At 41.2% G+C, this 23,969-nt stretch overlaps 1 protein-coding gene across 4 annotated transcripts in view; it reads right to left on the bottom strand.

Moving 5' to 3' along the window:
- The window catches only part of APBA1 (amyloid beta precursor protein binding family A member 1), a 48,407-nt gene that overhangs the window by 15,659 nt on the left and 8,779 nt on the right, over positions 1–23,969 (bottom strand). For all 4 annotated transcript variants that reach the window (XM_026035835.1, XM_026035836.1, XM_026035837.1 and 1 more), the window contains exons 2-4: positions 15,181–16,385; positions 4,165–4,266; positions 793–832 (exon numbers count right to left, since the gene is read on the bottom strand). In XM_026035835.1, coding sequence (XP_025891620.1) covers positions 793–832; positions 4,165–4,266; positions 15,181–16,332 — 1,294 coding nt within the window. In that variant the 5' untranslated portion in view covers positions 16,333–16,385. The remainder of the gene's footprint in view (positions 1–792; positions 833–4,164; positions 4,267–15,180; positions 16,386–23,969) is intronic.

Below are 23,969 nucleotides of genomic sequence, written 5' to 3'. Positions count from 1 at the left end.
GCAGACAGACGAATCTCTCTGTTTTCCAGGAACAACACCCCTCCATACGGAGAAGGTTGGTGAAACTTCCTCAACTAGGCTTGCCCCAATTAAAGACAAGACTTTCATGCAGCTACTGCTGTCTGGAAAGAAAAGCAAAGCAATCTTTGAATTTTCTCTTTCTGTCATGCTCTCATAATAAAATGATTATTAGAGCATGCAGTTTCTTTGTATACAGAGGAGGTAAATCATGCAAAAGCTAACAAAAGCTCATGTAGCAGAAAACCTGCTTTGCACATTGTTCTGAGTAAGTTTAGCAAGAGTATAAGTGACTCCGAGACAGGCAGCTCTATTTAATCAGAGGGTCAGTACTTGTAAAGCCAGGAAGACTTCTTCTCGCAGGCCAGGGAATTAAATTTGAATGCTGGAGAAATCATTACAGTCATCTTGCACAACCTTGTCAGAACAATAGCCCATGGTTCACACACATTCTCATGTGCTGTGGAAACTTCATTAAAAAGAAAAAAAAATGTTTTAGTGGTGTTCTAAGTGATACTGACAAAACGGATCCACCAACCAAGAAAAGCCATCAGAATTGGGATAGAAACTATGAATGCAATACTGAAAAATAAAAGATGTGTATTTCTGAACCTCCAAAAGAATCTAGCAGGGCTTAGTTTAAGCTTCAGATCAGATTCAGTTTAACTCAGATCATCCAATCCTGAAAGTTTTCTATTCAACAAAATTTTACACGTTGTAAATTCCACAGTTCTTTGGACATATAATAAAATATTTAGAAGTTCTATATCTTACCTTCAACATAGGTTGGAAATGAAGCCAAGCTTTTTCTGGACTGCAATTAAGACAAAGAGGATTTCAAACAGAACAAAGCATGCACCAATATGCATTAAAAAAATTTCATGCTAAAAAGATTAGTCAAAGTTATTAGCCAAGTAAGACCACAGTTTACTAAGAATTCTATTACTCTGACTAGCCATTAGAGACTATTATTCCTAAGCACAATGCCTTGCATTAGCATGTTCACCAGGCAATAAGCTATACTCAGTTTTCAGCTACTAGCTGGTGTTCAGTAGTTTATTTCCTCTCTACTGATCTCTTCTTACTAACCAAGATGTACACAGAAAAATCCGTCCTATCTTATAGACACTGGATTTTCCGATTACATACAGACACACTAAGGGGTGTATGACTCCATAGCCTTATTATTCCTGACTGAAACCACCAGCCCAGTGGTTTAATCATTAACCACAATCTTATTTTTTTTTAAAATTAATCTGATCTTAAGTGTATCACTCCTGTCAATATAGTCTACACATAATCTTCCAGATTTCAGCAGGTTAAGCACTAACTTTATGGAATATCTCACTACTTTGTGGAATAAATGAATTTAGTAACACTACTCCACCAATTATGTTTGCATAAAAAGATACATAGACTCACACTTGACTTGGACAGTGAAAACTGCAAGGGCATTTGTATTTTCCTTATTGTATCCAGTAAAGAATCTGATTTCATAAGAGTCTCAATTTCATAAAAAGTAAACTAATTAAAAAACCCACTGTCATTTATCTTGTAAAATTAAAGACTAAAGCAGTACCTTATTTCCAAATGTCGCTTTCTGTGAAAAACTCTGTGGATAATATCAAAATCTGAAAACTATAGCTTAATTGAGAAGACTCAATTGTATGATCGTATCAAGATAGGATGTGAGTAAGATCAGGATAACGTCCACTGTGTTAGACAAATTCCAGCTGAATTTACACATCTACATATATGCTAAATTATTTTCTTATAAGGTGCACAACTTACTAGGTTCCATGTGTTAGCAGAGAAAATTGGAAAATTAACAAGATCACAGTTGTGCAGCAGGTTAAGGGATTAACCCCATGAGGCTTCTTCATTTATTATTACTTGAATAAAACAAGTAATACATTTCAACCAATTACTCAAGTCTTGCTATAAAATAAAGCCAATATAGCAGAAAAAAAACAAAATATGCATGACACAAGGAGAAGGGTCTGCACAGCCTAGAACAGCTACTGTTCCTTGTGAGAATGACTAAGATGGAGTATGCAACAAGGAAAGTTCTCCATCAGAGATTTTACTAGCACAAATAAAGTTGTCATTAAACTGTTATCTCCCACTTCCAAAGCATTTAACGGAACTCAGCTGCTGTGAGGACACAATTATTTTCTAATTGGGAGAAGCTGCTCTACAGCTCTTCTGTCTGCAGTGACCATTTTTACTGGACCTCCTATACAAACTCCATCAATGGTGTCCATTTGCTGCTGGTCTTTGGCTCTGARGAAATGGGATGTTGGGAAAATGGGACTGTTGACAGCCCAAGAGAACAAATCCACTGCATGCTTGAGAAAATTACCCACTGGTATGACTTTTCCAAAATATTATTATTWTTWTTWTTTTTAAACAGAAATGCTGAAGCTTGCCCAAAGTTTGTAATTACAGGTCTGACAACTACTCAACAATTTGACTAGTTCATACAAAACCCCGTCAAGAAACAACTTAATTAACAGCAATATATGCTTCTATTGCAAAAGCTCTATGTACAAATCAGATTTTTTATTACCCACATCAAAAGACATTCTGCTAAGACCACAGTAATAGCAATGTAAAGTTAGTGAAAAAGAAATGAAATCTATACCTTCTAATTTTACACATCCATGAATAATTAAACACTTAGGCCATTAATATTTTATTACTCTTGCTAATTTGCTTGCCTTTCAGACAAGTGTTATAACATCTATACTTTAAGAAATGTTTTTATTAAGAACTAAAAGCTGTTCCCAAAAATAATCAGGCTGCTTCATCATCGTTACTTTTGCAAGCGAGGCACTAGAGCAGAGCACTAGTAAGGCCTTATCTGAGGGAAGTAAATGGCCATATAGACCCCACTGTGTAAACGTCTTACTGAAATTAGAAGCATCTTGATATTCTCCTTCGAGTACATTTGATGATATCTAACAGGTGGAATACACATGAAGTGAGAAAGTAAAGACAATAAAATGTTAGAGCAAGGTCAGAATATTGCAGACAAATATGTACAGGCACAAGCCACTGCTGAAGGCTTTGGCACAGTAGAAATTAAGAATTTCTTGTTTTAGGTCTTTTGAAAGCCTCCATCATCTCCTAAATGCAAACATAAACTGGCACAAATATATATATATATTTAAACATATATATATATATTTAAACATATATATATATATGTTTAAAGCTTTTCTACCCTTTGATTATAACAGAAGATTTAAAAAATTCAGTACTCCTTAGTGTTTTAATTTTAACAGTATTTCTAGGTATAGTAGTCTTTGCCTTGGTGGAAGATAATTCCTTTGTTGCTATCAGTAACAAGATGGCATATTGTTAGCTACTGTGACTGATGTTTTTCAAGATTCTTCTTCACATTATCTTTGTTAAAGCTTAAAAAGGAAAAAAACCACAGATACTTGCAGATTTTTATGCTTATAGAGCCAGMCAGACTACACTGCTCTAAATATTTATTTTTTTAATGAAAAAATATTTCCTTTTCACACTACGATAGTTCCATTTAAACAACCTCATCTTGTTTTGAGGTACTTYGCAGGGTGAAAAACTCTCAGATGAGTATTAAAGAAATTATTTGATTTTGAGAATCAAAAATTATGGATTCATCAAAATCAAAAATTATGGAACAGTATCTGAGATCCTGACTGTCAACAAGTGTCGGAACCAAATCACTCAGCTCTTCCAGCAGGTCAGTTTGTCAGCAAAAATGCTGCACAACTGAGTTTTCACTTAAGCAAGGTTATTCATCATGCTGAATTCTACAGACATTCTACAAGATTTTAGAAAGAGCTCCTTTSATTTGCCTCTGATTCAGAGGTCATGCTGGCTGTTCTTCAGTGAGTCAGTATCTCCCCAGCCTGTTAAGAGAACCTTGTGGCAGCCAAAGGTAGAATCAGAAACACGATGATAAACTTAAAGCCTTTGGCATGTTAGAGACTCAGAGAGCCAGGCAAGCACAAAGGGAAGGAACTGCAAACTGTTTTTCAGTTTGTTACAGCTTAGGTTAGGAGAGAAGGAATTGCAGACACAAAGGGGCAACAACAACAAAAAGGCATGAACAGCAAGAAAAAGACTTGACTTTCAGAAAAGATTTCACTCTACCTCTTTATTAGTGGAGGGCTCTGTTGTGCTGCAGGCATCCTGGTGATGCTGCCTGCTTGATGATTCAGCACCTCGGGGTGAAGCGGAATCTGGAGATGGAGACTAGATATGGCAAGAAAATAAAATTCAACAATAAACTGGGGGACCAAGGTAGCAATTCTTCTCTCATATTTTTGTAAAATTTCACAATGGAAGTAACACATGAGAAAAAAAAAGACAAAACAAAAATCGGACATATACTTGTTGAAATGTTCTAACCTCCATTTCTGTATCATAAGTATCATATTTCTTACTGTATCTCACTGGACTTTAAAATGAAACCTAAGAAAATAAACCTTATGTTTCTTACCAGCAGCATACAGAAGCAAGCAGGACATAAAAATAAAGTCTACAGGCAGTGACAAGCACCACTCACTCAAAAAGTGTGTCATAAAAGTGCATTTTTGGATGGAGACTCCAGCACTGCGCCAAGCGCTTGCACTTCACTGTCATCCACCCTGTTAAGCTGCAGCTGCAGCATTTTCACTTGCACAAGACCACTTGCATGCAGACAAATTATCCCGACCTTAGTGGAAGCTGCAAGCAATGCAGAGCAACCTCCAGAACTCTGACATTCCAGACCGGAAAAGATAAARTCACTGAGACAGAACTAAGCTGCAATGACAGAGAAGTAAATTGACCATGACCAGAAAACATGGATTCAGCTGAAGTTTATTTAGTCTCAACTGTCCAAGAAGGAGAATGAACTCAAACTGATTTTCTCAGGTATGAACACAACTAACCTGGACTGGTAAATTAAATTAATCTGAGTAGAGGTAGGCTGCAGGTTTTCTATAGATGCTACCCCCATGTCACTATACAAGCACGGAAAACATTATTCTTACTGTTTCACAGATTCCCTGGAACAGATTTTCTCATTTTTATGGTTTTCCAAAGGACAATTTCAACAGGGAAACAGTGTCTTTCAAATCACTTTCCCAGTGACTTATTACCAAGAAGACCGTCCTCCCTTCTCTTATAATTAGGTGCCCTTCAGTAATAACCTTTCCTTGACTGGGTAAAAGTTAAGAAAGGTTATCCCCCGCCACGGCTCTGCAAAATACGAAGTGAACAGCATGGAAAACAAGTATCATGAAACTTCTCTCTCTGTGTGATCCATCAGTAGCTATGCTGGCAAGCCAGAATGGGAAGCCTATTGAGTATCAGCTGATTCATAATGAATGGCTGATCCATAATGAATGCTGCTAACATGGAAAAGCCACCCTCAGAATGCAAAGTCAAGCACAGGGAGAACTGTAGGACAAACATGACACAAGGCATGGAGCTAATGAAGGATGTCAGGATGTCAAACAGCACAAAGCCTCAACCCAGCAGGTGCTCCAGAAGCAGATCTTCCAGGGCTACTCMCAAAACATGTCAATATACCAGTCACACACTGAATTTTCAAAGGAAGTTCTAGCATTTAGTTATGCAAGCTGGGCTTTCAACTCAGCACCCCTACAACACTTCAGTCTCCTCTGACGTAGGAAGCTTTATCCCAGTTTTGCCAACTCAACAGTTCATCAATGACKGTAACAGGGAAACTGTGTTCATCTGGTTCCAAAAGCAATTACACAACACGGCTCTTCTCTAAGCCAGCTAGTACTTCTGGGGCTCTGAGCTGGCGCCAGTTCTAATCCAGGAGCTCCTTCCTGCTATGTCTTCATGCCAGCTCTTTCCCTAAGCTGAAACAAACAAGAAAGAAAAAATCTTTTTTTTCCCTACACTTTCAGTCTTTTACAAGACCAATCTTCACTGCATTTTAAGTATTAGAATTGTATTTAATAGAGTATACTAATAGAGGCTAAAGAAAAAAAAAAAAAAAAAAAAAAGGAAGGAATTAGCTGAGGAAAACAGGAATAGCCACCTGCTCGTGTTGCCAAACTGAAGGGTTGCTGGTTAGAGCCCTGGCACCCTCGTGGGAGCCCTGTGGGAGCTAAGGGGCTCCCGGACCTGCTGCCAACTTCCAGGAGTTACCGCTCCACACTGGCTCGGCTGCACAAAGAGCAATTCCKCTAGCACTTCCACTCCCACTGGTTACATAATACTATAATGTTAGGTTTACATAAAGGTGCATAGTACCACCCGCCTACGGCATCAGCATATTCTAAGTTTTAAATCGACAACAAAGAAGCAAAGCATGTAATCTTTCAATACCCAATGCTAGCTCTCGTCTCCACACACTGAGAGAGTAACAGCAATAATAATAACGTTCTTGTTTACATTAGCTCCTGAGATTTATAAATTATGCATCTTTTAAAATCCGTTAACAGTTAATCCTGTAACAGGAKCTTTACAAATATCTGTACTATCTCCATTTACACAGCAATGTTAAGAACCACACAACGTTCACAGAGCAGCTTTCTACATATTGTTTGAATGTCTGCTAAAAATTTCATTAAAAAGCATTCTGACCCAATCAGGAACACCCCAAACAAGCACCATACTGCCTACAGCTTGCTACATAACATGAAACTACAGCTATTCCCACAAATAGTCGTATACGACAGTTCAGTCTTCRGGAATAAACAGCCAATTTTCTTCTGCATGAAAATGTGAACTAAGAGATACAACATGAAATATACAGGCAAAGATGTGGTCAAAATCCAAAAGTAGCTTTTACAACAGCAGCAAAAAATACTTTGTTTAAAAAWAGTGGATAAACAACTTGCACAGCTCCTCCAAACACTACAAAATAAAGTCTAAAACAAACAAAGGTCCGGTGCTGCTTCATTGTCTGTAAACAAAAGAGYTGTAAAATACTAACAAAAATTCCTTCCGGACAAAAACAATAAATGAATGAAGTTACTACCCAACAAAATCCTATTTTCTTTAAAAAAATACAATAAATACAAGAATTGCTTTTCTTTCTTTCTTTTAAGGCAAGTGCCATAAAAAGTACTAGCAAATTCATTTCTCCTCTCTGAAGATCTACTTACATTTCTCCTACGATACTCAACTTGGTACATCCAAAAATTCTCCATCTCGCTTGCAGCCTCGTTGATTCCTACTAACACGCAACTCGCTCCTCTGCAGAACCTCTCCCTGCTGAGGCGCCGTGGGGCTTTTGGCAGAGCTCATGAACAGAGAGGTRAGAGCATCGTGTTGCACCTCAGCTATCCAGGTCTGCCCAGCTAGCCRCTTAAAACCACATGCAGACAAACACAACTGATACTAAAGCAATATGGTCTTGTTCACGTTTCCTCAGTAAGGATCCAGCAGAAAAAGTAGCTCTTTGAGGACCAAGAGCTATGCGAATTCAAGTCCATAATCTGCAGGTCAGAAGTCTGTGACCTGCAACACCTGTTTACATTTATGGTAAGTATGTATAAGTATCTGAGGGGAGAATATAGGAAGGGGCCAAGCTCTTCTCAGTGGTGGCCAGTGACAGGACAAGGGGCAATGGGTACAAGCTGAAACACAGGCAGTTCCATCTCCATGTGAGGAAGAACTTCTTCACTGTGAGGGTGMCAGAGCCCTGGCACAGGCTGCCCAGGGAGGCTGTGGASTCTCCTTCTCTGGAGATCTTCCAAACCCACTTGGATATGACCCTGGTGTCCCTGCTGGAGCAGGGGGGTTGGACTAGAGGATCTCTGGAGGTCCCTTCCAAACTCAACCACTCTGTGATTCCGTATTTCAAGTTAAATCTTTGTCTACTGTCATATTTCAAGCATAGGAAATGAAAGTACCAAGAAAGAGAAATGGTTTCACTTCTTTTTGTGCTTAATGAACAGCTAGCTCAAGTTAAAGAAAAAAAATATGTTGCATATCAAATATGAAAAGATTCTCTTGGGAAGTTTCTAATACCGAATAAAATGAGGTTTGTAAGCAGAATTGTTATACAGAAGATCATAAATCCCTTGATACAAGCAACCTACCTTCTGCTCTTACTTACCACTAGCTAAAATGATTGCTATTTGGCAGGAGTTAAAGTCTGTTTGCCAAGGCTGCCAATAATGTTGYTGCAGAGCATACGTAGTGATTTGAACAGCTGGCACCCTGCTCACTAAAAACTACAGCAAGACTATCAGCATATGTTCATGGATGTTGGACCATGGAAGTTAAAGGGTGCATTAARGTAAGTGTGGTATTAAAATAGAGGTTCTGAATAAGCTGACACACAAACGTGTATATGGCATGATCTGTGAATTTTAATTTATAATTGTGATGTAAGGACAGCACTTGGGTTTGTTGTGTATTTGAAATCGTGGTGCAGTGCACTCACTGTTCATAAATATCCCGGATGCTCCAGGCGCTGCCTGGCTGCTATCTGCACTGTCGGGACAGGGGCTGACTGATGGCCTTACCGCCCCACAGGAAAACATCTGAGCAGCTGCTGCAGGGGGTCCCCATGGAGGAGTCTTAGGGAGTCCCGGCGCTTCCAGCAGGTAGTTCCTATTGCACCTCTGGTCAATGGCCAGACACTGGTGGTTGCTTCAGGTGCTGACCCTCCCCTGGCAGTTTCTTCTGCAAAAAATACCAAACTGCTCACAGGTAAGATACTTGAAAATGGTCACTAGAATCATTCCTGCAGGTAATGTCATGCATAACCATTGTTTGTATGGTTAAGATGCTGGGCTGTGTGTGGTGCATAGCTCAAGGTGCTCTACAGCAATGACTCCTGGCTGCTTTGGTCATGCAGGGCCAGCTCTGTGTGAGAACAGCAGCAGTTTGGGGTTTCCCCTGACCCTCTGGAAGCACCTACCAACACCCAGATAGTGACYGACCACCTTGTCTGAGAGATTTGACTGGCCACAAGAGTGTTGTACAATGCAAAAGCTTTGAATAAAGTAGCATTTTTTAAATAAACACTCCACACACAAGTGTCTGCGCATCAACGCTGGCCTGTAATCCTGCAGCAAAACTGATCAAAGTTATGAAAACAGGGATTCTGCCCCAAGACATTCATGTCCTCTGCCAAAGCCTTTACAGAAAGATACTATTCACACTCCTAGACCTCAAAGTAATATAAAAAAAAAAAAGAAAAATAATACTCATGAGTATAGATCTGACCCGTAACGGTTTAATCAAGCTGTAACTGCTGCTTTTACAACACAGCCCTTAGTTTTGCCTGTTTGAGAGAGACCCTCTGGCCACACAAGACCGCAGCAGCCCTGGGAACCCCATGGAGAGGGGCTCTGCGAGCAGATGCTTCTGTGATTAAAAGCTGGGTCCGCATGCCCACCGCCCGCGAGACGCCCCACAGACGCCGGCACCAAGCGGCAGGATCCATCCCGCGCTTGCACAGGGCTCCATGCGGGGCCACACAGCAGCATTCCCGGAAAACGGCTCAGCACTGGCTCTTTCTCTTGTATCCCCATTTCGAATGCAGCATTTCACGTGTCAGCCTGACAAGATTAGCACAGAGCACACTGGTGTTTTCCAGACTTCAGAACTTCAGCACTACTGCTCTAGTTTTCAATGGCACCAAAAAATAATGCAAACGTGCTTTCATCTTTCAGTAAATTATTTAAAATATACTGAAAACAAAACAATTCAAGGAGTCATGAATCCAATCTTCACTCTAATTTAAATATCCATAACTCTTCTGGGGATGGTTTTTGTCTTCAGATACATTACTTGGTAAATATATCCTTTCTCCTGCATGGTTGACAAATCTGTATAAAGCTTTTTGCCCTAGTGATAAATATATATATTTTTATAAACTGGTTTGCCATATACTTTAAGACTGYAGATTAATGCAGATGACAGAAAGTTGACCTGTATTCTGTGCGTCCAATTAGGAATTTTAAAATCTGTTYAGAAAAAGAAAACAATATCCTATTAATAGATGCTCATCTTTATTTCATTCGTTTTCTTTCTCTCCCCCCTGCTTTTGTTCATCTATTACTGAAACCTGCTTAATTATTTAAAACAGACTTCTCTATTGCCTTATTAATAATAAATTACTTCTGCTGTGGAAAAAGTGAAACAAAGTCATCTCCATGRAGACACTACCATTCTGGAGTTATAAGAACTGAGAAAACTCTGCAACTGAGAACTTAAAAGACTGAAATAAAATAYATTCTACCCGAAAGGGCAGAGAAGCAAAACTCTGCAGGTCAGTTCCCCTCTACGTGAAGGGCCTGTCTTCAGCAATCAGCCTCTGCTTCAGAAGTCCAAGCCACCCATGTATGTGGTTTAGCTTTATATTAGTTATCATTCTAATACTCCCTCTGCCCTTCCTTTGTCTGCAAAGGAAGACCATGGACACCAGTGATGGGGTTCTGCAAAACACAAGTCTTACACAGCAATAAAATATGTCCTGGAGGGTCAACACCTGSATTTCACATCCATGAGCTTTTTGACGGGTGATCTAGTTTAGAGGATGATGGTCTCCATTCCTAGTACTAAGTTTCAAGACCTTATTTTGAGTGACCTATTTTCATCAAGGGYGAAGTTGGCTGTTTGCCTCTCTTCTCCGGTCAAGGGAGGAAGGAAACGCTCTTTAAACCCTAGCCTCCCCCATCTTCCCCCCAGAAAACAAATAAAAAAAGAAAACCTTAAGCTTCTTTGCCTTCCACTRCTTTTCTCAGTAGATCTCCATTTCCACATCCTAAAAAGGCTCTTCACAAAGCTCTGTGACCTTTTAATGCTGTTTAGACCTTTCATGCAGATTATACACTAGAATACTCCACAATTTTGAGACACCCAACGCATAACAACTCTTGTCCCTTCTAGCAAAAAGCACTCAGACTTCAGTGATTTGCCAAAACAYTGCACATGTCCCCTGTTTAGGCCCCTAAACACATGTGTTTCTGTGCTTGGCTCCACACACCYACAATACCTGGTTTCTGAGGAAGAGTCTGCCAGGGAAGGTTCTGTCTAAGTGGGACCAGAGCCACTTAAAAAGGGAACATCCCGGGAGGGGCCTGTGAACGGGGAAGAGATGCTTCTCAGGGAGCCTCTCATACCTGCAGGGTATCTGCAGGTGCCGGCACCAGAAGCTCCACGAGGGTCTCTGATGTCGAGCTTTGCTCTGCAGGAATTGTGCAGGATCTCCCCAGGTTCATGCCCAGGATACCTAACCCAACTGCAGCCCCTCTTTTCCATCAAGAGGCAGTTTCCTCTTGTCTCACTGCTGGCAGCTGTATGGCTCTCACTGGTACTGTGTTTGGAAGGGATTTTTGATAAACAGATTTTGGAAATACAGGCCAACTGCCTTAAAAATCATTTGACTGAGAAATTTCTAACRAACAAAAACAATCAAAAAATCAAAAACAAACAAACAAAAATGCCATCAACTGTATTTATTATAAGGTCATGGACAGCTTTTATCAAATATCTGCCCATAAACTAAATGTCAGAAGATTCAAAGCCTTTCTCACTCCAGTGAAAATATGCATCATTCAGTAAGACTGCAAAGGGCACATGACAGCACGTACTCTACATTGTTAAATATTAAGCAGGTACTTGGATGCATTATTTATTTATTCACATAAGTCCCTTACTTACTTTCTACATCAGAGGACTCCAACATTTTACTACAGTGGAATCATCTATGGGATGCTAGCAATATCCTTTTCATATGCAAACAAAACTTCGATTTTGGGGAGAAATACATAGGAATGACTGAATGAACTTGGAAATGAGGCTTCTCAAAAAAAAAGGGCATTCCCCACCTGATCTATATCTTTCTTACTTTCATGTTCGTTGCATAATCTTTCCAAATATTATTATATCTAATCTATTATTATAGACCCTTCTGCAGGGTGGTTATTTCAACTGTTTAGCTTCTGCTGGATCCTTCAGGCTGGTCTTCCAACAAATATCCTGGTTTTAATCTACCAGATTAAAATGGTAGATTAAATATACCAGAATTAATCCACCAGATTAATCTACCAGAAAATGCTCAGTACTAAGGAATGACAGTCACTTTCTCACGAAAAAATGTCAGAAAAGATACTGTCATATTTAATGACTCTCAACTGCAAGTCATTCTTCTGACTCCCTGGTTGAATCATTCTCTTTTGAAGATTCCTAGGTAAACAAATAGCAACTGCTATTTAGACCTAAAAAACTCTTACCAGTTTCAGTATTATATGATTAACAACACAAAATTGATCACTGATATTTCCAAGTACTACTCCTTAAAGCAAAAGAGTTTTGTTTAAAAACAACATGGAAATAATTTTCAGGACAGACTGGTAATATGCTAAAGCTAATAAAAGTACTCAAGTTGCATCACTTTCTCCTTGATGCTTCTGCAGGAGGAAAAAGCTGTTTGAAGTYAGAACAACACCTCTCTTAATCTTTCTTATTTCATTATCAAGTTTACAAACTAGGCTGAATTATGTCTCTGGTATATACTGCTTACACTGAAAAACTTTTCTTTTTTTTTTTTTCCCTTTCCTTATAAATAGCTTCAACTGTATTTTTATTCTAATTGATCCCTCTTGCTCATAGCCAACACAACCCAGTTTTATCCAATTTACTGCTAAGCAATTCTAGGAATGCTTTGTTAAAGAAAGTAGTCTGTTCAGACCTGTATAAGTTGATTTCTTAATAAAGATTCCAGTAGTGCAAATACAAACCTCATCTTCAGTGAACACCAGAAACTTTTCCAATTTCAAATACCATATTTCTTCTACCGCATTCACACTTTAATCTGCCACACACAATCTATACTACTTGCTTAACTTTTTTTTCCTCCATTCGAGAATGCAGATGGTCTGTATGTCTACAACCACCTTCGCACTAAAGCATCTTTGCACTAAACTATGCTTACTGTCATTAACATCACTGCACCAATTACTGCCAGCACYGAAAATCTCTGTGAGGCTTCTGTGTGAGAGGCCATGAAAAACACTCACTGAGAAATTAACTTTTTGGTGCAAAATCAAAACTGGGACATCTTACAAAATCAGTTCTGCAAGGTGCAGGTTTTGGAGAGTATCTGGAGCTCTTTCAGGGATGACTCAGAGCTTCAAAGATCCCCAGTAGCATTACTGCTACTAAGAGTTCTAAGCAGCAAGAAATATGATTCTCCTGAAGACATCATTTAGAAGCACAGAAAATACAGTGGCTAAAATTTACAGGAAACAGAGTAACACAGTTCATATTTGAAAAAGAAGGAATTAATCAAGGCTGTTGGAAATTCAATCCAAAAAGAAGCTGCATTCAAAATAACAAGTTTTCTTCTACAGAATGGCCAGTTGCTTAAGCTTTGCACTTGACTGCCAATCAAGCCTATAACAGATTTTATTTGTAAAACATGAGGGAATAAATATGCACATTACTGACAATTTTCAAGGAAAAAAATCTGTAAGCCTCCAGTCTAGGCTAGTTTGCTATTTTTTTTCTTAAGCAATTCATACTACATGCTCCACAGTCTCTTCATACTTGTAAAATACTACTTATTTTTTAATATACTTGAAGAACAAAAATTCATATTTCTATACTGCATGGGATCTTTCGTTGTTATCTTAATTTGCTTTGCTGACATTGAGGTTATCTTRAATAGTTCTGAGGGGTGGCTGGAAGGTTAAAATAACACAGCTTAAAAAGCCAAGATTAATCAAACTTCTATCATTTAGTGTTTTTCTGAAGAAAAACAACTTGTACAGCAATAAAGATGAGGGAACAGATGTTTACAGCACAGTTCTCCTTGAAGCAACAGGATGGATCTGCTAATAGATGACTTTGGTCCACTAACTCATCTATTAGCAGATTTTCCACTATTTTTTTCCACTATTATTTCCACTATAGCAGATTTGGTCCACTAACTTTGGCTTACCAGACCTTTCACATTAAGAAATTTAAAAATTTCTTAATTAAAATTATTTATGAGTTTATTGTATTAGGAATAAAGAAAAGCCACAAAATTTCACATAGAGATGGCTATGACAGGCCAACAACAGCAGCTGGAATTGTTATGGGAAGCCCCAGAGAAGAATGCATCCAGGGACACAACTTCCGCTGCTGTTGCTGGTACATCGTGAGAAAGTACGGACAAAACAGCAAACACCGGCTGAAGAGGAAGATAAGAACCACGGAATCTGCAAGAAACTGGCTGAAGGTGGGCAACAGGACCAGAGTTCATGGAAAGAGTGAGCATCGTAGATCTTGAAAGTTCACCAGAGACCCCCAAAGGGATGGGAGGTGCCCRCACACAAGGGAGGCGTGTGGCAATTAGTTCCAGGAGACAGAATGATTATGTGTGATCATTCCAGGAAATTTAATGCATATGCACATGAGAAATACAAGCATTGGTTAACGTAGCCTACGGTGTGCATGCTGGCAGGAAAGATCCCCCACGCACCTAGCACTGCAAATAAATAACACCTGCTACTTAATGCTACACTGGTGTTAAAAAGTTCTTAATTCTGACTTCTCAGCAACAGAATGAAAAACTGAACTGATTCTGATCCAGTTAAGCCTTGTGCCAAGAGTATTTAAGAAATGCTAATACTCTAAATCTCTAGACAGTGACCTTCARTGCTTGGGTCACAGGAAAGAACACCTTTACAGCCTGGAAATAAAAAATACATTAATCTTTTCCCTAGAATCTGAATCTGTTATACCATCTTTATAGAAATCATAAATAATACTGACAGATTTCTAGCAGAAACTTACCCGACAGAAAACAAAACTTAAAATTAACAGGCACACTCAATGCTAGACTAGCGGTGACAAGTTGTTTCTTAGCTATTCTAACTACACAGTGGTTGTTAGAAAATACTGTAACAGCATCTGTTCCAGAAAATAAAAAGCCAAGACTTTTGCAAATCAGATTGTTATACAAATTAATTGAGGTCAGCTGAGGYCATCAGAGTCTCATGAAGGAAAATCTGTTTAACAGACAGTGCTTAATGTTTAGTTCTTACCTGTCTTCTTTAGCATGAATTTAAAAACACTACCGTGTCCAGAATCACATTTGTTCATTAAACGAACAACCCCCATTCCTGCACGACCTCGTAGGTGACAACCAAAGCTACAGACAGACATGGACAGGAGCAGAGAGCGCGGTGTACTCACATCTCCATCTAGCGGCCTCTGGTCGTCACTGTCCCTCGTGGGGCTGATGTCCTGCCTCATCACCCAGATAGGCTCCTTGGGTTCATCCGGGGTGTATGGAGATCGGATGGTCCTGGTCTTCACTTCCTCGATAGCCTCTTTGATGTCCTTGATGGCCAGTGAAATGGCATCTCGCTTTTCCTTGCTGTACCTCTGCACGGGTTCTCCTGAGTTGGATGTGACTCGGGGGCCAGCAGGGAGCTGGCCATTGCTTTCCTGCCCAGGAGTAAGAGCGTGCTCCAAACTCTGCTCTGCCTCCGGCATGTCTTCAGCTGCCTTGTCCAGGCTCTGGGAGCTCATGCTCTGCTTCACCTCCGCCACAATCTGATCAATGTCCTCCTCTTGCTCGTARCTATCCATCCTGGGGTAGGGCGCAAACTCAGCCTCCTTCTCGGGGCTGTCAGACTCTCCGTCCGACCGCTCGTCGTAATGGTGAAGGCGGGCACCAAGCGCTTCCTTGCGGTAATTGTCCACCTCCTCCCTTTCCCGCTCATAGAGCCTGAGCCCATCCCTCGCATCCAGCTCTGGCGCGTCCCCTATCTCCTCATACACGTGCTCCTGCAGCCCGTAGTCGGCGTAAGGCTCGGCGTACTGCTCATCTTCCCCCCGGTGGAAGAGCCGATGCGTGTACACGTACCCYGAGTAGGCCGCGTTCATGGCTTCCTCGTGCTCTATGGAGTGGAAGTGCAGGTGGTTGGGCAGCGCTCGGTTGTGCACGGCCTCGCCGTGCTCGGCCTCGGCATTCTCCGTGTACTCCTCAGACTCCGGCCTATACTGCACCGCATACGCGCTCTCATCCTCATTCTCCTGAACCCTGTCTGTGTCGTAGCTGTCCTCCACTGTGGCAATGACGTCTCCTTCAGCAGTATCCGTGTGGTTGTGGAACCCGCTCTCCGTGCTGGCCGACCTCGCCAGCATCCCTAGCATGCCCTCCTCCTCCTGGGCGGCCGGGCCCACGCGGCTGCTCTCCGTGCGCCCCGGGCGGCGAGGCGCATAGCGCTGCTCCTCCTCCAGCCCCGAGTGCGCCAGATCGGCCTCCACAGACTCGTTCACAGCTCCGTTGGATGCCTCTTCACTTACCTCCCCCTCCGACGGGCCAACCAAATGGTTCATGGCAAGGACTGGTGGGCTGGCCAATTATGCTATGGACATTTTGTCTATCACAGCTGGAATGAGAGAAAAAAAAACACTGAAGTCACTCTTAAAGTCCATGAACAGAAGATACAACAGGCATTCTTGCTACCCCAGAAAATAAACTTAGAGCTTCACGAGCTGTAAAATCAGAGGACAGCCCACAGAGCAACACAACCTTCCATGCTAATAACCCCCACTAACACCAACCACCCACTATCCCGGTCACAATTTTATGGATAAATTCTTGGTGGCAGAACCATCTCAGAACAGCTCCTGGGGAAGCACCTGACAGCGAGATCCAATATCCTTATTGGGAGACATCGAAGGTGATGCCTCTGATACACACTCCTGCACCAAACGCCTTCCCTAGAACATGGAATAGGCAACACCAATACCCACAAGTGTGACCCTGCCCTTTGAGAAGGGCCAGACCTGCTGGCCTTACTGAGTAAAAATCTCCAAAGATCACAAAGTTACTACAGAGCAGATAAGTAATATGTAGCCAAAGATTATAATTGTGCAGGCCACGGAAACAGGAAAAAACAACACAAGAATCTAGGTTAGCCTCTACAAGTTTCTCAGAGCAACTAAGCACATCTAACACAGAAGGTTTCATTTTTACCTATTTCAGCCATTTTGAACTTTATYCCATATTTTAAAAACACAGTTTCATAAAGACAAGGGCATCTTATGTGTTCCAAGTCAAACCACATACCCATGAATAAAATACTGCTTTAGTCTGTGGTTATAATTAAATATTAAGAGAAAAGGTACCCGCTGAAAGATTTATAACCTGAAGGAACTATGAGACCCTATATACTAAATATCAATCAAGAAAAATTAACATGTAAATAGGACTTGAAATAGATTTAGTGAACGCACGCAGGGAGATTTAGATAATACCTTGCTAACTAAATTTGCTCTGTGCAGAATGGCACTGGGAATATTTTCTTGTGGAAACAAAGTAATTTCAGGTGACCTCCACCACAGCTTTTGACAAGCTGGCATGTGCAGGTAGGCAGTATGTGTGCTATGTCCTAGTGGGCGGCTTCCAGCTCAACAAATGCTTTTCTTACCTGTGCAAAAAATAATGTTTTGGGCTTTTAAAATAGATTATAAATTTTGCCCCCTATTCCAGATGGATCATTTCACTGCCAGAAATGATATACACTTAGGTCGTGTAAATGTAGTTTGCTGTGTTTAACCTCTAAGATGTGCTCTTTCCGCATTCACAGGARTAGAAAAGTTATAACTCATCAAGGTATAGTAGTTGTAACCAAATAATTGAAGTAAATCACATAAACCCCATCAACTAAACAGGGAAAGATACCATACAGAAACTTMGATTGTAAAGGTGAACAGAAAAAGCTACTTTAAATTCTAATTTCAAAGAAATTATAAGAAAATTCATATTTCCTTCTATGAGAATTCTTCAGTAACAAGGTAATGCCTCTTCCAACACAGATTTCAGAAAAATCAGGAAAAAATTGATGGAATTTGGTTCGGTGCTTATAGCATACACATAAAAATACAAATTCCATCCATTCTTTCCTGAGTTTTTTTGGACACTCTAAACATTCCAACACTCCAAAGATTCCAACTCTCAAGTCAGATGACAACCATATAATATAAGGAAAAAAAAAGAACAGCAGCATCGGAGAGCTTTCAATCTTAAGAACAGATTAAAATAGAAAAATCAATTCAAAGTAAGATTCCTTGATTCAACTAAAGCCAATTGCAAAATTTCCATTGCTTTGAATAGACACAGAATTAGACCAAAACTGACCATTGTTGAAAAATTTTGCATTTCAATTGTCACACTCACTGTAGCCCTTGACTCTTACCTAGGTGTCACTGGTCACTCATAGAGAAAGGTAGAAAGAAACAAAGCTCCACACAACTGTAGGATGATGGCAAACATTTTTGGCAAGAAAGGCAAAATTCAACTGCATTTCTGTACCTCAACTCAACRCTTTCTGTACCTCAACTCAAAAAAAATTAGCAAATGCTACAGTATTTACTACAATCAAAGATAAAACAACATCTGAAAATACATGATCCGATTCTGGAATTCGTAACACAAGATCAACTGCAACACACTAGCTGGCATGTAAGAGACGGAGTGTGATTGACAAGTACAGCTATGAGAAAAAAATAAAGAGATACAGACCACTTGAAAGCCTTTAACATTTTGCAAAATGAAAACTTTCACAGTAAAAACTGTTTTACTTGTGATACTGTCCTCATCTGAAGAATAACTTCAAATAATGGTATYTGAAAATGTTCGTGTTCCCCCTCCCACTAGGTGAGGAGAAAAGAAGAAAAATGCTTTAAAGGCTTTTACTGAARAAGTTCATCTTTTGTTTGCTCACTTTCCAATAATTTCAATCTATTTTTTTTTTAATTTGCAACAAACATATATGGAAAAAGTTCTTTCAAATTTTAAATGTCAATAATGAAGATAATCTGCTTATAAAACTGTGAATCTGAAGAAAGGTCCTTYGGCTACCTCATCCCCAATAACTTTCTGTCAAAAGTCAAGCTTCTGAACTAAATACATAACTGTTTAAAATCAGTCCATTAGGCATTATTATAAAGTAATGCCTAATGGACAGGTGTGGGAGGGTTCAAAGCACTTTTCTTTTGGCCAGAAGGCAGTAGCCAGAAGACAATTAAAAAACAAAACCTTTCTTCTCTCAGCAGCATTCCCCTCAAAGAGATACAAGGTCTTCCCAGTTATTTTCATCAGGCCTTCCAACAGCACCTCATCTAAAGCAAGCAAACAAAAATCAATGTCCTATGTAAAATGCCATTGGCCGAAGAGAATATAAGCAAGAAAGGTCATCTGACCCTGGAAATAAAGACATAGCTCCCGTCTGAAAGATGTAATACTGTCACATTAACTACCCAGAGCAGCAGCTGGGCTCCGGTAATCAAATACTGGAAAGTGCTTTTCAAGCACTCCTAGCTTTGCACGCAGAATTTGATGGATGAGCCTGTCTCCAAATCAGACAAATCAGAGGTTGATTACTAGTGCAACTAGCTCGTTGCTGAAGGTTAAACTACCTTCATGGTGGTAAAGAAAATGTATCTCTAATATTTTTAARGCAATGGGAAAACAAAAAAACCCACACACAGCTTGAGGATATTTTCTCCACTGATTTATACTAAACCAACAAAAATCTTCAAATAAAACCCTTTTAACCCAATGAAAGGGAAAGCTTTCAGCATTCAAGCCCAGTGCGTGACAGCTATGACACCAAATGCAACAAGAAAAGGTGAAAATATAAGTGTTCAGTCTCAGATTTTTAGTTAGCCGCATTCCCAAATCTGGATCTATAATCCTTTACTTTATCACACATGCAGGCAGAATGTTAACAATTTGTTAATTCYGAATGTTAACAATTTGTTAATTCCAAATATGTGTTTAAAACATGGAACACAGTGTACTGTATTTCTATGGCCCCGCTATTGACTTTCTGGGATAAAAGACCACACTCTAAATAGGCTTATATACAGTTACCTTCTTAAAACAAGCTGCATGCCATAAGCAACATTCCAGTTAATCTTTTAATTTGCAAGTCATCTGTTGCCCCTAATTTTGCAGAGATGTCAGACCACCAGCACAGGTCTCCTTGCCAGGGCTGCCAATGAAATTTCATAGAACACGCAGGAATTTCACTTTGCCCGCCAGCTCCACACCAGCATTTCACTGGACTTGTACACAAACACTTATTTCTAAAAGGCATATGCTTACATCTTACCCTTCAGAAAAACAAAATATATTCTTTTAGCAAATATGTGTCTCTGAGATGCATCTTTCAATCCTTTTTTACCTCTTCAAAAAATGGGTAAACCCTCTGATGTCCAGTGGCAAGACTTCAACTATATGTGCAATGCCTTATTAGACTATTAGACTGAAACCTCCTTGTACTGTTTTAGACAGTTCTTTTTCAAATTGAATTCCCCAGTTTGGGAAACCTGATTGCTTTCATTTCTGTGTGACAAGTAGATTCACTTTAAATAGTTTCAAGGGGGAAAAAAGAAGAAAATTATATATGTATCTTGTCAATCAGGTAAAAACAACACCYGGAAAAAGACACTAATCTCCTCATCCTCCTCCCATTGTTTCATACTGCCGAGGAAGAAAAGCTGCACACACAAAACTTCTGTGCAGATGGAATTCTCTTAAGAAGGCTTGTGGGACCCCAGTATCCTTGTAAAAATATGAAGATGTTACACACATTAAAAAGTGTATTCTGCTTTTCATATCTGCTGCAAAGTCTTTTACTCCACTAGTCACAATGCCATGGTAAAAACCATTTTCAGCACAATATTTATAATTGCCAAATATTTTCCTTAATTTATGTTACTTGACTGCATCTTCAGTTTTGTATCTCCAGGTACTTTAAATCAGTTGTCAGATTGTTAAAGGACTGCAGAAGTATCTACTATTTCCAAGCTCCTTCCCCTCAACAAAGCTGAGGTTCTTAAGAAAGATTCTCTCTCGTTCAAGGTTGGAAGGGACCTCTAGAGATCACCTAGTCCAACCCCCTGCTCCAGCAGGGACACCCAGAGCACGGGGCACAGGGCGGCATCCAGGCGGGTTTGGAAGACCTCCARAGAAGGAGACTCCACAGCCTCCCTGGGCAGCCTGTGCCAGGGCTCTGGCACCCTCACAGCAAAGAAGTTCTTCCTCACATGGAGATGGAACTGCCTGTGCTCCAGCTTATGCCCATTTCCTCTTGTCCTATCGCTGGCCACCAACGAAAATAGCTTGTCCTCTTCCTCCCTGCATTCTCCCTTCCTGAACTTACACATGTTAATCAGATCCCCTCTCAGCCTTCTCTTCTCCAAGCTGAACAGGCCCAGCTCACTCAGYCTCTCCTCAYAYRAGAGATGCTCCAGTCCCTTAATCATCTTTGTCGCTCTCYRCTGGACCCTCTCTAGAAGCTCCACGTCCCTCYTGTCCTGGGGAGCCCAGAGCTGYCCCCASYRCTCCAGGTTTGGCCTCCCCAGAGCTGAGCACAGGGGCAGGATCCCCTCCCTGCCCCTGCTGCCAACATCSTCCTCATGCAGCCAGGAGCCCATTGGCCTTCTTGGCCACGAGGGCACTGCTGCCTCATGGCTAACTTGGTGTCCACCAGGACTCCCAGGTCCCTCTCTGCGGAGCTGCTCTCCAGCAGGTCAGCCCCTAATCTGTSCTGGTGCCTGGGGTTATTCCTGCCCAGGGGCAGGACCCTGCACTTGTCCTTGTTGAACCTCACGAGGTTCCTCTCTGCCCAACTCTCCAGCCTCTGGATKGCAGCACAGCCCTCCGGAGTGTCGGCCATTCCACCCAGCTTGGGATCRTCCACAAACTTACTCAGGGTGCCTAAGTGCCCTCGTCCAGGTCACTGAYGAACAAGTGGAACAGTTCTGGGCCCAGTACTGACCCCTTGGGGACACCACTGACCACAGGCCTCCAGCTGGACTCGGCCCCATTTATCAGGACCCTCTGAGCTCTGCCATCCAGCCAGTTCTCAATCCACCTCACCATGCACTCGACGACTTTTTAATACTTATTTAGAACAGATAAAAGGCAGTATTTTGCCAGTTTWGACTCCCATGGCAAAATTCAGAAGAGCGATAGTTACTAAAAAGATAACTGTTAAATCCAACACTGGAAAAGAAACCAACTTTCAGTTCCATTGGACCTSAGCACATTGAATGGCTGATACACAACCAGCATGCAACCAAGAGTGAGGCCAAGGTAACAGATGAAGGATTAAAATCCCCAGCTCCACCAGTTCCTGCCCAGTCCTGCCCGAGACCAAGAGCAAGGGGCCGAGACAACCCTTCACCGGGGTTATGTAAAGGAACCCCAAGTTTTGCTAGCAATAAACACCTGTAGCGTTACGTGCACCACCTGCTCCCCAACCATGTGTGGTGCGAGGCCCCAGCTCCCCTCGTATCTGCAGTCCGGCTTCCGACCCGAGCAGCAGGTGCTCTGCAGGGCTCCTCAGGCTGATGCCGCCAGTGACGGCGACTGAGGGGTCCAGGGAGGAGGTCACTGCCTCCCGGATGTCCCAAGGCACCTGGCTTCACACACAGAGGGAGCAGCCCCTTCCCAGACCGACCAAACCCCAGGTTCTGGGATAGGGCTTTATCTGGGAAAAAACCATGCCGGGGCAGCTGAGGCCTGCCACCTGCTGCCGGTGGAACGGTGGTGGTCASTGCCAAAGAGTAGGCACGGACCAAAGAGGTCCCAGCAGGAACACCGAGAGGCCGCCTCTAGAGACAACCTCTGCAGCTAAATTTAACAACACATTTATACACTAGATTCAGSATGATTTATACTTAAAAACCTGCAAATTCCAAATTGGAAGTTGTTGAGGGAATAAATGTGTTCAGTTTCACCAAGCTGCACGGTTAAAGTATAAGCACCATAAATATCACAAACGTTACAGCTGCTAGCATATGAAAAAATGTCTCATTTATCTATTTTTTATTTTTAAAGCTTTCTGTTGTTAATCTCTGGTATGTTACTGCTGGTTTTATTTCTGAATGTACTATGGATTGAGTCTTCAGTTAGCTCCCAGATAATCTACAGCTTTATTCATCAGAATTGGTGTTCCAGGATTTAAATCACTGCTATTAATAAATTCTGCTTCAAAAGAAGTTAAGTTAAAACAGAATACAAGCAGGGTCAAAGCATAACAACATTTAAGATCAGTATTACAATGTGAGCCTAGCTTCAGCCTGTATTAGATATGCAGTTACTAAAAATGTATCTCACCATATGGTTGCTTGCAATGCTTTCTCCTCTGCGCAAAAGGGAAAAAGCAGAACTGTCTCAGGGCACACAGTGGAAAATGCTGACTCTCCAGCGATGAGCGCTGAATGGAAATGATGTTATCTTTTCACCAGGGACATTTTTATAATAATGGGAACTACATGTATTTGTCTCCATTTATATAAAGAAGGATTAGCACTAACCTGCTCAAAACAAGTCGAAGACCCCTTCCATCTCCTTTCAGGGGACATTAACAGTGCAACACAGAACAAGGACAGTGGGCAGAGATTAAAGAAGAAATGAACCAGTAAATTGCAGGTCATGGCAAAACAACCTCAGGATGAGTAATAGCTCCTCAGACCCCACTCGGGGCGCTAGCAGGAGCCAGGAGGTCCAGGAGGCCCTTGGACTTTTCTCCTCCACCTACAAACAGGAGCCTCATCCAAGGCTCCCGCTCCCATCTGTCCTGSCTGAGATGAGCTCCGCGGGCTGCATCCTCGCTTGGCCTCGCTGCACTCCCCACAGCTGCTACTTTTGGGTACGAGTGCCACGCATGAGCCATCAGCCAAGAATCAGACCCAAAACACTCTCCAGCCTAGTAAAACTTCTGACCCACTTAGTCCTCCTCTCCTAACACCCTGAAATGAYGCCATGAGGGTTCTCATCGAGGGCTACCCATTTTGCATGGGAAACAGAGCTTTATGGGTAGCTGAGCTATACATTTTGTAATTCTTCAATGTAACTCACAGGTTGTGTCAGGAACAGAGAAACACTGGGGTGGTGCTGAGACAGCAGAAGGCTCTTCTGGAACATGAGAGAAAGCTCTTCAGTAAACATGAAG

The sequence above is a fragment of the Nothoprocta perdicaria genome, unplaced genomic scaffold (genome assembly GCF_003342845.1).
Source record: "Nothoprocta perdicaria isolate Ctin4 unplaced genomic scaffold, notPer1 scaffold_168, whole genome shotgun sequence".
Lineage (NCBI taxonomy): Eukaryota > Metazoa > Chordata > Aves > Tinamiformes > Tinamidae > Nothoprocta > Nothoprocta perdicaria.
This window is presented reverse-complemented; position numbering and strand designations above follow the sequence as displayed.